Here is a 16,533-nt window from a genome sequence, read left to right as displayed (position 1 = left end):
TGTAGGTGAGGTGCACCCGGCACTACCTGCGCCTTCCCTCCACCCCCAGCACTGCCGGGAGGGACCCCTGAGCACAGAGACAAGAATAAGCCCCGAGCACCACCAGGTGTGGCCCCAAACAAACAAAAACAAACAACAAAGCAAAGGGAAGTCGGAGACATGCTTTAAGCCAAAACCCTGAGATGGGCAGATTATCTGCGACTACCGTGGGGGACCCACTGTAGTCATGAGGGTACTTCAAAAGGGAAGGAAAAGGAGCTGGAGTGATAGCACAGCGGGTAGGGCATTTGCCTTGCACACGGCCAACCTGGGTTCGATTCCCAGCATCCCATATGGTCCCCTGAGCACTGCCAGGGGTAATTCCTAAGTGCAGAGCCAGGAGTAACCTCTGTGCATCGCTGGGTGTGACCCAAAAAGAAAAAAAAAAACGGAAGGAGGAATGAGAAATGAGAACCGGAAACCCGGCTCAAGCAGCAGAGAACTCTGGAGCCGTGAGCCCTCTCCTCAGCACTGCGGGGTGTGCCACAGCGGCCCCGAGCACACTTGGGAGTGACCTCCAGCCCGGGCAAGGGAGGGCCAGAGAGATGCTTCCTGGGCTGGAAAACATGCTTTGCAAGCATCTGGCAACAAAACACAAAACAAACTGGAAAGGCAGAAGCCAGTGAGAGGAAGACGTAACTGCAGGCGGGAAGTGCAGAGGCAGAAAGCACTGCTGGGAACAGGGGCAGCACGCCCGAGGCCACGGGCACTTTCAAGTTGCTGCAAAGGCCTAGAAGCAAGACCCCGCCCTGAGCCTCCAGAAAGGAAGGTAGCCCTCCAGCAGCCTGGCTTTGGCACCCATGGCACCCATGGCACCCATGGCACCCATGGCACCCATGGTGGACTTCTAAACTACAGAAGAATAGTAGGGCAATAACTGCGTTTCTACAACTGTGTTGCATTTTGATTTGGGTTTTGGTTTCTGTCTTGGGGGGTCTCAAGTGGTGCTCAGGTAGCCCCGGGACCACCTGGCCTAATTCTCGGCCAATCAGGCCAGCAGTTCAATGAGAGGGCCTGAGGAGGTGGGGCAGAGAATATCCAGCCACCCCAGCAGTGCTCAAGACCTCCAGTGAGGTGATGCACATGGGATCATGCAGTACCGGGGATGAAACTGGGATTAGCCGAGTTCAAGGCATGTCCCTTGACCCCTGAACACCCCCTCTCCCCACCCCCACCCCCCCCCCCCCCCGCACACACACACACACCTGCACTTGTTGTAATTTGTTACAGCAGCAAATAGAAAACTAATACAGGGGGCTGGAGCAATAGCACAGTGGGTAGGGTGTTTGCCTTGCATGCAGCTGACCTGGGTTCGATTCCCAGCATCCCATATGGTCCCCTGAGCACCGCCAGAGTGATTCCTGAGTGCATGAGCCAGGAAGAATCCCTGTGCATTTCCAGGTATGACCCAAAAAGCAAAAAAAAAAAAAAAAAAGAAGAAAACTAATACAGTCCTAAAAGCTATCCAGATACCATTGGTGTAGTAAAATATAAAACAAAACAAAACAAAACAAAAAAACAGCCAGTTCCCCTGGCTTCAAAACGCATCCAAATAGAGCTTCAAGTCCCTTATGTAACAAAATAAGGGAATTATTATAAGCAGTAATCCCGACACGTCTGAAGATTTAAATTCAAAAGGTCTGGGTATGGGGCTGGAGCGATAACACAGTGGGTAGGGCATTTGCCTTGCACGCGGCCGACCCGGGTTTGATTCCCAGAATCCCATATGGTCCCCTGAGCACCGCCAGGGTTAATTCCTGAGTGCAGAGCCAGGAGTGACCCCTGTGCATCATCGGGTGTGACCCACAAAGCAAAAATAATAATAATAATAATAATAAAAATAATTTTAAAAAAAAGGTCTGGGGTATGACACTGCCCGTGTTTAGATGGCACGTTAGAGATGGGTGAGCGACAGACTGAGCAGCGTTTATTTCTACTTATTGGAAGCTTACAGCTCCAGTGCTGAGTAAACGACTCCAATCTCTAATATCCAAATACAGACATGCCCACTCTCAAGGATGGGCCAAGAGCCAGGGACAGAGTAGCAGACGGGACTAGCCCAGAGCACAAAAACACTTCCCAGGGCGTATGGTAACAGAAACAAGTGACAGAGCTACGCTGGCTGGGGCCTCTGTCCGCTCTCTCCTGTACGTGCGGGTCATCGACTCCGGCAGCCTCGATGTCTACCAGGGGGCCGCAGCCTTGGGGAGCACAGACCTACACCGGAAGCCCCCCTGGGGCTCCCACTCGTCCTACCTGTTTCTTTCTGAAGAGGTGGCGGTCTGGCCCAGGCTGTGTCGTCTTCAAACTGAACCCAGCTACTGATGGCCGAGGCCAGGTCCGGTGGGAGCTGCTCGGGGCTCCCAGGAGGGGAGGCTGCCTCCGAGATGAGGCCCATCTTCTCGGAAGCGTCGTCCTGCTCTGAATGGGAAAGGTCCTGAGAGCCTCCATCCCCCGCGGGGTGCTCCCCGGAGGAGCTCTCCGACGGCTCTGAGGAAGAGGACAGCCCCGGCAGATACTCGTCCGTGGCCCCTGAAACACAGCAGACACGATCATCCTTCACTGCCTGGGAAGAAACCCATCTTTCTCCCCTGCTGGGGGTGAAGAGCACAATGCCAGGGGTGGGGCGGGCAAGGGCCAGGCACCGGGATTCAGGGTTCCAGTGCGCAAGTGCGAAGAGCCAGGGGGCCAGAGACACAGTACAGCGGGGAGGGCACTTGCCTTGCAGCGGACCTGAGCTCAGTGCCTGGCATCCTGGATGGTCCTCCAAGCCCAGCCAGGGGCGACCCCTGAGCACCTCGGGGTGGGGCCCCAAACTGCTCCTCTACACCCCCACGCAAACAAAAGAAAATAGAAAAGAAAAAGCCATGCCCCTCTGTCGGTGTTGAAGGGATGTTTTCCTGATCACGTGCAAAGGCTCCAATCCCTCCATGTCCAGACTCAACCCAGGGAGCTGGTACCAATCCTGCCGCTGCTTCTCCCTAGTCTACCTGAAGGCTAGGGAGCCACAGTGAAGGCGCATCCAGAGGCTGAGCAAGAAACAGAGCTGGTCACGGGGCCAAACAGTACCATGTGGCATGAGCTGCACGCACACACAGGCTACCAGGCACCAACGCAGCACCGACAACCGGCTGGCTGGGGCCCAGCTGCCCTTCCAGAGCTCACCACACTTAAGTCATCTTCAGTTTTCTATCACCCTTTAACGGAACAGGGTTGTACTGGTGGTTACACCAATCTACACATGTAATAATGCTTATCCCCTGCAAACAGAAGTGGCCAAATTTACTGGATGAGATCATTGCCTTTTTTCTTTTTTCTTTTTCTTTTTCTTTTTCTTTTTTTTTTTTTTTTTTGCTTTTTGGGTCACACCCGGCAATGCACAGGGGTTACTCCTGGCTCATGCACTCAGGAATTACTCCCGGCGGTGCTCGGGGGAACCATATGGGATGCTGGGAATCGAATCCGGGTCAGCTGCGTGCAAGGCAAATGCCCTACCCGCTGTGCTATTGCTCCAGCCCCTGGATGAGTTCATTCTCATCTTAATTTGTTTTTTATTCACGGGGCGCAAACTCAGGGTCTCGCCCAGGCAAAGTATGCACTGCACCACTGAGTTACATCCTAGGCCCTTGAAAACTTTTCAAAACATCAAAGTACTAATATGAAACTCTTTTTTTTTTTTTTTTTGCTTTTTGGGTCACACCTGGCAATGCACAGGGATTACTCCTGGCTCTGCTCTCAGGAATTACCCCTGGAGGTGCTCAGGGGACCCTATGGGATGCTGGGAATCAAACCCGGGTCGGCCACGTGCAAGGCAAACGCCCTACCCGCTGTGCTATTGCTCCAGCCCCTAATATGAAACTCTTTTTTTCTCCCGTCAACAACTTGGTCCTCTTGCATATAATCAGAACAGAGCATCTGGGATAGCACCATCTGGAAAAAATGCAACGTGCTCCCCTATCCAAAGGCCTGGAGCACCTGCTCTGCATGCAAGAGTCTCCAGAGAAATAAACTCTACCACAAGGTCCGGGGCACCTCTGGGAATGACCCCACCACACCCACAAAGCCAGGATAGCTGGGAGCACTGCCATGCAAACAATAAACAACAACAGTAAACACAATAAGAAAAGAGAAATAACCAAGTAAAAACAAATGGTTTAGTAAAATAAGAGCCAAAACCACTTTTAATAATGTGTATCTCTACCTTGAATTTTAAAAAGACAGAGAGGAAGGAAGGAAGGAAGGAAGGAAGGAAGAAAGGAAGGAAGGAAGGAAGGAAGGAAGGAAGGAAGGAAGGAAGGAAGGAAGGAAGGAAGGAAGGAAGGAAAGAAGAGAGGGAGGGAGGGAGGAAGGGAGGGAGGGAGGGAGGGAAGAAGGAAGGAAGGAAGGAAGGAAGGAAGGAAGGAAGGAAGGAAGGAAGGAAGGAAGGAAGGAAGGAAGGAAGGAAGGAAGGAAGGAAGGGAGGGAGGGAGGGAGGGAGGGAGGGGAGGGGAGGGGAGAGAGGGAAGAAGGAAGGAAGGAAGGAAGGAAGGAAGGAAGGAAGGAAGGAAGGAAGGAAGGAAGGAAGGAAGGAAGGAAGGAAGGAAGGAAGGGAGGGAGGGAGGGAGGGAGGGAGGGGAGGGGAGGGGAGGGGAGAGAGGGAAGAAGGAAGGAAGGAAGGAAGGAAGGAAGGGAAGGAGGGAGGGAGGGAGGGACGGAGGGGAGGGGAGGGACAGAAGAAGGAAGGAAGGAAGGAAGGAAGGAAGGAAGGAAGGAAGGAAGGAAGGAAGGAAGGAAGGAAGGAAGGAAGGAAGGAAGGGAGGGAGGGAGGGAGGAAGGGAGGGAGGGAGGGAGAGAGGAAGGGAGGGAGGGAGGGGGGAGGGAGGGAGTTATGGGGCCAGAGTGATAGTATAGCAGGTAGAGCCTTTGTCTTGTACATGGGCGACCTGGGTTCGATCCCCAGCATCCCGTATGGTTCCCTGAGCACCGCCAGAAGTAATTCCTGAGAGCAGAGCCAGGAGTAACCCCTGAGCTTCGCTAGTTGTGACCCAAAAAGCAAAATAATAAATAAATAAAATCTTTTTTAAAAAAGAAGCAAGAAAGCAGTCCTTACCCTCTGAAGGAGCAGAGAAGAGAGGCTCCTCATTGAAGGAGACCCACTCTGCCTGGTGGGCAGCAATCGTATGGTCCAAGGTCGTCATGCTAGAGGGCGCTGGTCATCTTCACACTGCTGGCTTCAGCAGACCCCCAAGCAGTGTCTGGGGTGAGGTGGCGATAAGGTGGGCCTGGGGGGGGGGGGTCTTGCAGAGAGCAGTACCGAGAATCCAAACAGATCTACTCCTTTGGCCTCTGGTTGATCTGTCAAGAAGAAATGTTTTTTTAAAAGATTTAATTTTTTTTTCTTTTCGGGTCACACTGGCTATGCACAGGGGTTACTCCTGGCTCTGCACTCAGGAATTACTCCTGGCGGTGCTCAGGGGACCATATGGGATGCTGGGAATCGAACCCTAGTCAGCTGCATGCAAGGCAAATGCCCTACCCGCTGTTATTGCTGCAGCCCCTAAAAGATTTAAAATTTTTATTAATAACCACAGTTCCCTCTTGGAGAACTTGGCAAGGTACCAAGAGCATCCTGCCTTCACAGCAGAGCCTAGCAAGCTCTCCATGGCATATTCATATGCCAAATACAGTAACAATGATGGGTCTCATTCCCCTTATCCTGGAAGAGCTTCTTATGTGGCACCACTGGGAAGAACGAGTAAAGAGAGGCTGCTAAAATCTTAGGCCTTGGACGAATGGAGACGTTACTGGCTCCCACTTGAGCAAATCAATGATCAACAGGATGACAGTGATACAGTGATACAGTGAGCCATAGTCATAATATCCAACCCACACAAGACCCGGAGGTTTCAATATTACCCTCCAAGAAGCCTGCATAGCTTCACACTGCCTTACTCCTTTTTGCTCATTTATTATTATTTATTATTTTATTTTATTATTTTATTTTTGGGCTTCTTTTTTTGGGGGGGGAATCCGCAGATTGTGTTTACTGAGTGATGCTCAGGAGGTCATGTTGAGTTGGGCATTGAACGTGAGGCACTGTGCATACCAAGCATCCAAACTTCATGCTATTACTCTGGTCCTTCCACCCCCATTCCTGATCTGGAAATATCCTTCCATATCCAGGTCTCTGTACAGGTTTTGTGGCTACTTGAAAAAGTAGCATGTTTGCATTTGAGTCAATTTGGTAGATGATTTTTTAAGTCTGGGAATGTTTAGGGAATTTTCTCCCATGTAAATATGTCAATAGTGTTCCCAGACCCAAACTAATAACTTATGGAAGTTTATCAATTAGGAATATTGTACTTTCAGTTAGTGGGGGAAATCTTTAAAACAGTCTTAGAGTTATCACATAAATTTCAGTAATTAGATTCCCATATTTCCCCAATAACCATGGTTTATACATAGCTTTTTCTAGAATATAATGCCATAACTATAAAGCAAATATTAAGACTTCAATTTTTTTTCACATTCATTTACCAAATGGTGAAATGAAAATATGTACTTTCCCATTAAATCAGTGCAAATTCTTGCCTTAGGCCGGTATCTTTGTGCAAGTCTGATTTAAATCTTTGGCAGAAAACTAGCAATTCCCAGATGGTATCTCCAAGCACAGTTTGCCAATGAAAAAAAAATAGAAATGGAGTCATCTTGTTCGCTTGGAGCAAGCATTAGGTAATAAAGACTTCAGTGAGGTCTATGAGTTAAAGAAGTACATTTTCATGGAGCTGGAGAGATAGTACAGCATGTAGGATGCTGATGTTGCATGTGACTGACCGGGTTCAATTTCTGGCACCCCATCTGATCACACGCCAGGAGTGATCCCTGAGCACAGATCCAGGAGAAATCCCTGAACATTGCCAGATGTGGCAAAATAATTAAAAAAGAAATGCACTTTCAATCTAGATCAATTAGAATAAGTCAAGCCTCTACTCGTTGCCATTATATCATCTCTGTAGAGAATACTTGTAGGCTTTTAAAAAAATTTTATTTTGTTTGCATGGGCCAGAGCTATAGTACAGCAGGTAGGGTATTTGCTTTGCACACAGGCAACCTGGGTTCAATCCTCAGCATCCCCTGTGGTCCCCCGCCCCCGAGCACCATCAGGAGTAATTCCTGAGTGCAGAGCCAGGGAAACCCCTGAGCATCCCTAGGTCTCACCCAAAAAGCTAAAAAAAAAAATTGTTTGCATTAGTACGGACCTTCTAACACTTGAACGCAGGTTCATCTGATAATGAATTAATGAAGTATAAATGAATGCAAAAATTAATGAGCTTCCACAGAAGGCTACTATCAACTTTGAGTAATATCAGGTCTTATTAACTGAACACTTCAATATTAATATTTAATACAAAACAGTTTAATCCTCAGTCTTAGGCACACAATAAGATTAAAGTGTTGTGGAAACTTTATCACATCTTACCATTTACATCTACAACAAATATTATTTGCTCAAAAAGTAAAATAGAAATATTTAATAGCTCCTACAGCTTTTACAATGAAAAGTTTGGTTGAAAGATACTTCCTACGGGGCTGGAGCGATAGCACAGCGGGTAGGGTGTTTGCCTTGCACGCGGCCGACCCGGGTTCGATTCCCAGCATCCCATATGGTCCCCTGAGCACCGCCAGGGGTAATTCCTGAGTGCAGAGCCAGGAGTGACCCCTGTGCATTGCCGGGTGTGACCCAAAAAGCAAAAAAAAAAAAAAAGAAGAAAGATACTTCCTAGGGCTGGAGCAATAGCACAGCGAGTGGGGTGTTTGCCCTGCACGCGGCCGACTCGGGTTCGATTCCCAGCATCCTATATGGTCCCCTGAGCACCGCCAGGAATAATTCCTGAGTGCATTAGCCAGGAGTAACCCCTGTGCATCGCCGGGTGTGACCCAAAAAGCAAAACAAAAAAAAAAAAAAGAAAGATACTTCCTATAAGCAACGAAAGTATAAGTATATAATGAATCTAGAATTTTTCAGATACATACTTTTATACCATTCTTCATTAGACTCAGTAGTGATTTTAGTTGGGCAGGATACATATTAATGTATAATGAAAACATTTTTGTTTTTTCTAGGTCCTGGCATGACAGTATAAAATTCTGAAGATATGTCCTACAGGATTCTGAGAGGAAGAATTCATACACTCTAGTATAATGACAAATTGCCTTCTCTTTTCATGGAAAAATCCCATGCAAAGAATGGCCAAATAGGAGCTATTGGCAAGCAAGTGTGCTTGATGCATTGAGTTAGGTTGGGACAGACACAACCTTTGAACCCAGGACTTCTCATGCCAACACATTCTAATCTTTCGGTCATTGTCACAAGCCACTGTGAAGCTCCTGTAGATGCTGGTGCCACCCCATGTGGTTATGGCTAAAGGCCAAGATAAGATGGTCAAGCTGAAGAATTAGATCCCTTCTCTTCCAACAACAGAACATGAAACCAGGTCAGGCAGCAATAACAAGCCCACAATACAGTCATAAGTGCTGATACATGCAGTCATAGCTCAGTGGGAAAAACATCCTGTGATCCCGTGATGATGAACCCAGCAAAATTCAGGGATGAGTACGGAAGAAGAGTGGGGAAAGGGTGGAGGAGGAGAAGGAAAAGTGTGGAGACAATACAATGCCTAGGACCTGAGCCAGGCAAGACTCTACAAACTGGTACTTGCCTATGGTCATACCGCCCCAAACGTGTCTGATCTGAAGACCAATCACCCCCTCTCTCAGATCTTATAGGTGAGAAAACTGAGACCCAAGGACATTGAATGCCATACAGTTGATCTTGAAGCCTCAGTTCACCCTGCACAGCAAGAATACCAAAATTCACTGTATAATTTTAAGGATTCAGGCAACATGAACCCGTTTATGGGTACTGAATGTAAACAACCTGCAACAGTGATGGTAACAGACAGATGACCTGTCAGGGGGCTAACGAGCTCAGCACCTTTCCAAACACCGTGGGTGTGAGCTGTAGCCATCACTCGTGTCCCGTGATTCTCCGGTGATTTGTTAGTGGAAGTCTGAGGGTAGAATGCCCCTTTCACGGAACCCCTCCATTTCTGTCCCGAGGTCTGTTTTGTGATTCCCCTGTTCACTGTGATCGCGGTTCTCTGAGACGTGAATGGAGCAATTTCACCCCCTTTCGCAGCTGCAGGTGCACTCTGGTTGTGGAACAGACTACTGTGATCTGAAACAATGAGTTTTTTGGAAGGAAAAGTAAAGATTGATCTACTCTTCCTTGGCGTGACTCTCGCAGGAGCAGGTTAGAGATCACGAGCAGATCGAAGCAAGCCCGGCAGAACAAAGGTGTTTACACAGACCCCAGGCTATAGCCTTATAAAACAGACCCTGGATATCTGCCATGAAACAGCTGCCCATAAACCAGGGCTTCTATAATCCACCCCCCACCCCCACCCCATGACCACTTTTCAGCCGAGAAACACAATACATACACGTGCTGCCGGTAACACTTCGAATCCAGTATGCATTTGGTTTTCAGTTCATTTTTGTTTGTTGCATGTTCAGAAGCCTTTTACCGCTGCCAATTTTGTTGTGGTTGTTATTCTCCATTCAGTTATGCAGCTCCAGAGTTTAAGAAGCCAGGCCACAAGCCTTGAGATGCCGGGCCTTGCAGAGTGCAATGTTAGCCCCGGGAAACCCACAGAGGAACCCAGTCCTTGTGAGGCGCAGTTCAGGCTGGAACTGGCTGCTCAGTAAAAACCTCACCCCATTTTTAGAATGTGAATCATAAAGACTTAGAATCACGCCAAAGTAGTGCATCAGCACAGGGGTGACCAAAAGACACTAAAACTTTTATTGAACTCCCTGGGTTGTTGACATTTCAGAGGAAAGCCTTCTTCATCTTGTGTTCATGCTAAAATCTGGTGGGGCGGGAGGTGCCCAGAGTGACAGCACAGCAGATAAGGCACATGCCTTGCACATGGCTGACCCGAGTTCCATCCTGGGCATCCCAAGATGGTCCTCCAAACACTGCAAGGCGTGATCCCTGAATGCTGAACTAGGACTAACCCCTGAGCATCGCTAGGTGTGGCCCCAAAACCAAAAAAAGAAACAAAATCGGGAAGGATGGAAAAAAACTGTTAGTGTTGATGACCTAAGAGAAAGAGATTTGTCTTAGGTCAATTTTCTACATACACTCATGAGTCCTGTGTGTCCAGAAAGGTACCCGCTACTTTCTGGGACAGATCTCTGCAAGCAGCCAACAATCTAGCTGGGAAGATGGAGAGAGCTAATAGCAAACAAACAGCAAACTAAGCAAGTCCAGAAATAACTGTCTCCCCCAGGACATGTCACCCTAGAGCCAGAGATATGCGAAGGTTCAAACCAGAGGCGAGAAGGGGTTTCTTGGGTTTCAATAACATCCTTGATGTTAGAGATGAAGGATCAGACCTTCGTGGGACTCGCTTCTGTGCCCGGTGAGAGCTCAACCTGATGAAATCTGAAGTGGGAAACTGGGGAAATGTGGGGAGAGAGGTTTGATGAAACACTGGAAAATAGGAAGTTGATGAAGGATTACAAATGAATAGTGACTCAATAAAATGTGCTTAAGGGAGATTACTATTCTTCAGACTGAACTGAAAAGAAGCTGTAAGATGTGCTAACAGCCACAACAGGACTACAGTACGCCACCCCAAAGGTCTGCAACAGGGCCACGGAAGAGGGTGCTCCACCAGCAGGAACTGGGTACTGTATGATGGATCCATTCTTGGGTGTGAGTGAATAAGGAGAAACAAGACAGCATCACTACAGCTAGTCAATAACTCAAATGCAAAAAATTACAGGACCATAAAATAATGATACAATACCAGCAGGAAGAATGAGCATTAAAAGAGAGTAAGAGACCAACATAGAAGCAGAAGAGCGGAAGGCAAAGGCATTTTAGAAAGGCTGTGTTCAAAGGCACATCTGGCTGATAAGGAGCTAAGCTCTTGCTCAAAGAGGAGGAGTCTTGAGTGCACAGGAAATGGGGGTTTGGAACACTGAAAGCTCAAAGTTTCAGAATATATTTGAACTCTGGGAACTACTACCCTTTCCTTTCCATTGCCAACACCAGGGTTCAGTTCCTCATCGTCTCTCATCCAGGTAATCATTAGTCTTTACTGCAGTCTCCCTGCCTTCAGCATTATCCCCCTCCAACCTATTACCCATTTTATTATGGCAGAGTGGTCCTCTGAAAAGCTGGAAAAGCCCATTGCACTGCTTAGAAGCTCTTCCTCCAGGGAAAAATAGTACAGAGGTGAAGGAACTTGTCTTGCACGAGGACAGCCCCAGCTAGATGCCCAGTACCACATGTAGTTCTCTGGGCATGCCAGGAGAGATCCCTAAGCACATGCCAGGAATATGCCCTGACTATCACTGGGTATCACTGTATCACTGTCACCCCGTTGCTCATCGATTTTCTGGAGCGGGCACCAGTAATGTCTCCCTTGTGAGACTTGGTGTTACTGTTTTTGGCATATCGAAATACGCCACGGGGAGCTTGCCAGGCTCTACCGTGCGGGCGAGATACTCTTGGTAGCTTGCCGGGCTCTCTGAGAGGGATGGAGGAATAGAACCCAGGTCAGATGCGTGCAAGGCAAATGCCCTACCTGCTCAATAACTTCATAAATCACAATTCTTTAATTAAAATTTTTTAAAGAAATTTACCTTCTTGAAGTCAACAAACAGAAGCTGTCTCCTCCCAACTATACCCAAGGCCACCAACACAGCCTGGCTGAGCCCAGTGGCCACAGGGACTTGAAGGGTGCGGTAATGGCGACTTCGGGAAACACTGAGATGGAGTGCAGGGCACTGTAGGAAGCGGTCAGCAGAGAAACGGGCTGGTGAATGCAGTACTGTCACCCCGTCAGAGCAGCACCCTCCCAGCCCCACCCCTACTGGGGCTGCTGCTCCCAGCTCTTCTCATGATCCTTAAAGTACAGGGTCACTGGGTAGAGGCACAAAAAAAAAAAAAAAAAAAAGAGAGAGAGAGACAAAAAGACAACCCTTCTTTCAATGGCTCCTCTGGCTGTTTCTCCTTAAGTTAGTTAGAACCATCTTCTGCTACTTGCAACCCTAAACTTTATTTAGAAGTATTTTCTTAGAACTAATCCTACATAAAATCAATGTAGTATCTTGAATATGTATTCTAATTTTTAATTTTGGAAAAACTCAGCCATTACTTCTTTAACTTCACTTTTGCAGATATCTATGACACAGCTATGACCCAGTTTAGCCTTGTTTTGGGGGGTGAGGAGTAGTAAATAAAGTCACACTGCAACAAAACTACAATCACTTAGTTTTAAAACCCTTTAGTTGGGGCTGGAGCAATAGCACAGCGGGTAGGATGTTTGCCTTGCACGCGGCTGACCCGGGTTCGATTCCCAGAATCCCATATGGTCCCCCAAGCACCGCCAGGGGTAATTCCTAGTGTAGAGTCAGGACTAACCCCTGTGCACCACCAGGTGTGACCCAAAAACCAAAAAAATAAAAATAAAAAAATAAAACCCTTTAGTTGTTTAATTTTTCTATCCACTTTGTGTCTTTTCTGGATGTTTGAGATGCTAGTAAGCTATTAAGGATATCTTTCCTCTACCATTAGACTGGGACTAGAGCGATCACATAGTGGGTAGGGTATTTGCCTTGCACATGGCCCACCCGGGTTCGATTCCTCCATCCCTCTTGGAGAGCCCTGCAAGCTACCGAGAATATCCTGCCTGAACAGCAGAGCCTGGCAAGCTCCCCGTGGCGTATTCGATATGCCAAACACAGTAACAACAAGTCTCACAATGGAGATATTGCTGGTGCCCGCTCAAGCAAATCAATGAACAACGGGACAACAGTGCTACAGTGCTACCATTAGACTGGACCAGAATGACCCCACTCTTGCATGACATGGATATCTCTATCCAGTCTCAGTGGTGGAGCTATTACGGCAAATCTAATATGACTCTAATCAGCACATTGACAAAAATGGCCTGAGTACACCCTGACACGCTTCTTCTGTGTGCCCCCTCCCCCCTTCACCATGCAACACTCTCCTCTCTCGTGCCCTACTCTCCTGAAGATCCCAGTGGCTTCTATTGCTCAAACTCTGACCTGTTTCCCTAGCTTACCAGGAATGCTGTGCTCAGCTTCTCTCCAGTTTATTGTGTTAAGCCAGGAAACTCCCCTGGATGAGAGCCAACAGGATCTTGGGCTCACCTCATGAAATTTTCCTTCTTTCAAAATCGGAATACTGTGCTTCCTATGGCCAGCACCTGAAAACAGTTGCCTCATATACTCTGTTTAGTTTTGTGGTGGTTTACTGCAGAAGCCACTAGAAGTGTGTTACCAATTATAGCATGAATTTAGTGTCCTTCCCTGAAAGACTTATTCTGACTTCTGTTTATTTTTTTTAAGAAAAGAAAAAAAGGATCAGTCAAAATTTATGGGAATCATAGATTTTCTATTAATATCCTAGAAATATGAATAAAAAGTTTTATAGAACTTTCATCAATCACCTTCACAGTTTTATACTGCCATATAAATTCATTCCATCAATTCAAAGCTAGAACAACACTTTAATTTATTAGGCTAGCTAGGTTATTGCATTCCATAATTCTTGCCTGACTAGTGATTCAATCAAAGTTGCTTAAATCTGAGTATATAGCTATCTTCCTACAATACTTCTCTGTCATATGTACTCAACTTGACACCTACTTACAAATTTTAGCATCTACTGGGGGCTGGCAATTACTGTACAGTTGTTTGGGGTTTATGCAGAAACATGTTAAACAATATCCTAGTACTGACTCCAAACCTCAATTCTTTCTTAGTTAAGTACTAGCTATAAAGGTGAAATGGAAAACTGGGGGAAAATAAATAATGAGAAAAGCAGGATTGGGTGGATTTTATGTATTTTCTTATTTTTAATGGCCTTGAGCCATTTTATTGAACTCAAACTACATACTAAGAATTGTGCACAGTACAAAGATATAAAATATCAAGTATGATTTTATATACGGAGATGCCTATCACAGTGGACTAAAGAAATCACAAATGCATAATCAGGAAGTTAAAGTAACCTCACTACTTCCTGCATAAATTCTCAGAATAAACAAGCCTGGAAGGCTCGATTACCCTACAATGACCTAACTCAGATTCAGGACTCAAAGTACTGCTTCTCTTCCTTCTTCAAATTCTTTTTCTTTTTTTTTTTTAAGCCAAGGGTAAAGTAACAAAGTTTATTTCATACTATTTCTTCTTTTAAAAAAAAAAAATTTATTAGTGAAACACCATGTTGTAAAGTTGTAGACTTACAAACGTTCGTGCTTGCATTTCAGGTATACAATGATCAAGTACCCATCCCTCCACCAGTGCCCATTCTCCACCACCACTGATCCCAGTATCCCTCCCACCACCCCCAGCCCATCTACCGCCCCCACCCCCGCCCCACCTCTGTGGCAGGGCATTCCCTTTTGTTCTCTCTCCTTTGGGGTGTTGTGGTTTGCAATAGAGGTATTGAGTGGCCATCGTGCTCAGTCTATAATCTACTTTCAGCCCACATCTCCCATCCCAAGCAGGTCCTCCAGACCCCCTGTACTTGATGTTCCCTTCTGTATTTGGGCTGCCCTTTCCCCCAGCATGTGCGGCCGGCATCCCAGCCATGGAACAGACCTCCTGGTCCTTATCTCTACTGTTCTTGGGTGTTAGTCTCCCATTTTGTTACTTTATATTCCACAGATGAGTGCAATCTTTCTATGCCTGTCCCTTTCTTTCTAACTCATTTCACTTAGCATGATACTTTCCAGGTTGATCCACTTGTATGCAAATTTCATGACTTCATCATTTCTAACCGCTACATAGTATTCCATTGTGTAGATGTACCAAAGTGTTTTTAACCAGTCATCTGTTCTCAGGCACTCAGGATTTTTCCAGATTCTGGCTATTGTAAACAGTGCTGCAATGAAATACAAGTGCAGATGTCATTTCGACTATACTTCTTTGCCTCTCTGGGATACATTCCCAGAAGTGGTATTGCTGGGTCACATGGGAGCTCAATTTCTGATTTTTTGAGAAGCGTCCATACTGCTTTTCAAAAGGGCTGAACCAATCGGCATTCCCACCAGGAGTGAAGGAGGGTCCCTTTGCCCCCACATCCGCGCCAACACCGGTTGCTTTTGTTCTTTTGGATGTGGGCCAGTCTCTGTGGTGTGAGGTGATATCTCTCAAATTCTTTTTCTTGACAGGAGGACAGACTTTAGGTTGACAGAACCAGAACAGAATTCACTAAGCACACACACACACACACACACACACACACACACACACACACATCTTTTAATTAACAGATGTCCTGACATTCCTGAAGAGGGTAGGTGAAAGCCCCGCTCATTTGCTCTTCCTATCATTTTGCCATTTTTTCTTTCATTCTCTATCCTCTTAGTCACCCCCTTCCCTTTTTGCTGTGGCTACACACACGTGGTTGTGGTGCTCACTGGGGATGGGGTTATACACTTGAGTTTCAGAGCTTGCGCATATGTCCACAAAGATAGCACATCTACTATGGGACTATGGCACAGGGGATCCCAAAGAGCGTTCCGACCAGAACCATGCCGGGCACATCAGCGGGTGCAAGGGGTCAAATATGCAGTGCTTTTCCTCTGAGGCATATTCCCCAGGTCTTAAATATTTCAGTCACTAAAAGGAGGGGCCCCATCATTCTTCTCTCATTCAGGTATCGGCGAACAGAAGGAACACCTTGGTGTCCACTCAAACACACTTGAGAAAGAAGTCCAAAAGAAACAGGCCACATTTGAACCTTCATTATAAAATCATATTTTATAATGATTTTCCATAAGCTAACTCCCCCTCAGACCCCTCTCTCTCTGAATCATGCAGCGTCTGAAATCCATTATCCCTAAACATGTTTTTGTCTTTTCAATCACATTATTGATGTGTGAAAAACGTACAAATAAACACAGGCATGTATTTGTGCATACATGCATATGTGCATATTCAAGGTTATAGGCACACATATTTTGTTATGTAATTGTTCTCTAAAATAAAAAATCCTAAGACTGCTCTTCAGCCACTCCACGGCTCCACACTCAGAGCCAGAGACTTATGTCACACTTGGCCTGCAAAGCAGGCTGCCTCTGCTCTTTACTGCATTCCGGGGCAGTGTCCCTGAATGACATCCCCAGGTAGTTGAACAGCGGGTCACTTTCGGTGAATGACCCTGCTAGAGGTCAGGCTTGAAAGTTTACAGAACACTTTCCAGTACCTTGAGCTCTTTAGAAAGTCTTGGCTTAGACCATCTTGGTTAAATCTTCTTGGCTCACTTCAGTGTCATATGGCAATACTAATGTTTTGCCTGCAGGAAAGTGGGGTTGGTATCAATCATTTCTTTTCAACAATATTTTAGAACCATGAGTCTATCACTTCAGAAGTTCCATCAGGAAACTGACAGTGTTCTTTAGG

The 16,533-nt window shown here is 46.6% G+C and overlaps 1 protein-coding gene across 1 annotated transcript in view; it reads right to left on the bottom strand.

Moving 5' to 3' along the window:
• Positions 1–16,533, bottom strand: part of STON2 (stonin 2) — a 186,302-nt gene that overhangs the window by 137,080 nt on the left and 32,689 nt on the right. Inside the window, exons 2-3 of the mRNA XM_055132764.1 lie at positions 5,129–5,373; positions 2,296–2,571 (exon numbers count right to left, since the gene is read on the bottom strand). Of these exons, the coding sequence (XP_054988739.1) occupies positions 2,296–2,571; positions 5,129–5,216 (364 nt within the window). The 5' untranslated portion in view covers positions 5,217–5,373. The remainder of the gene's footprint in view (positions 1–2,295; positions 2,572–5,128; positions 5,374–16,533) is intronic.

This window comes from Sorex araneus, chromosome 3 (genome assembly GCF_027595985.1).
Source record: "Sorex araneus isolate mSorAra2 chromosome 3, mSorAra2.pri, whole genome shotgun sequence".
In the NCBI taxonomy this organism is placed as follows: domain Eukaryota; kingdom Metazoa; phylum Chordata; class Mammalia; order Eulipotyphla; family Soricidae; genus Sorex; species Sorex araneus.
Note: the sequence above shows the minus strand (reverse complement) of the source record. Positions and strands in the feature narration are given on the sequence as shown.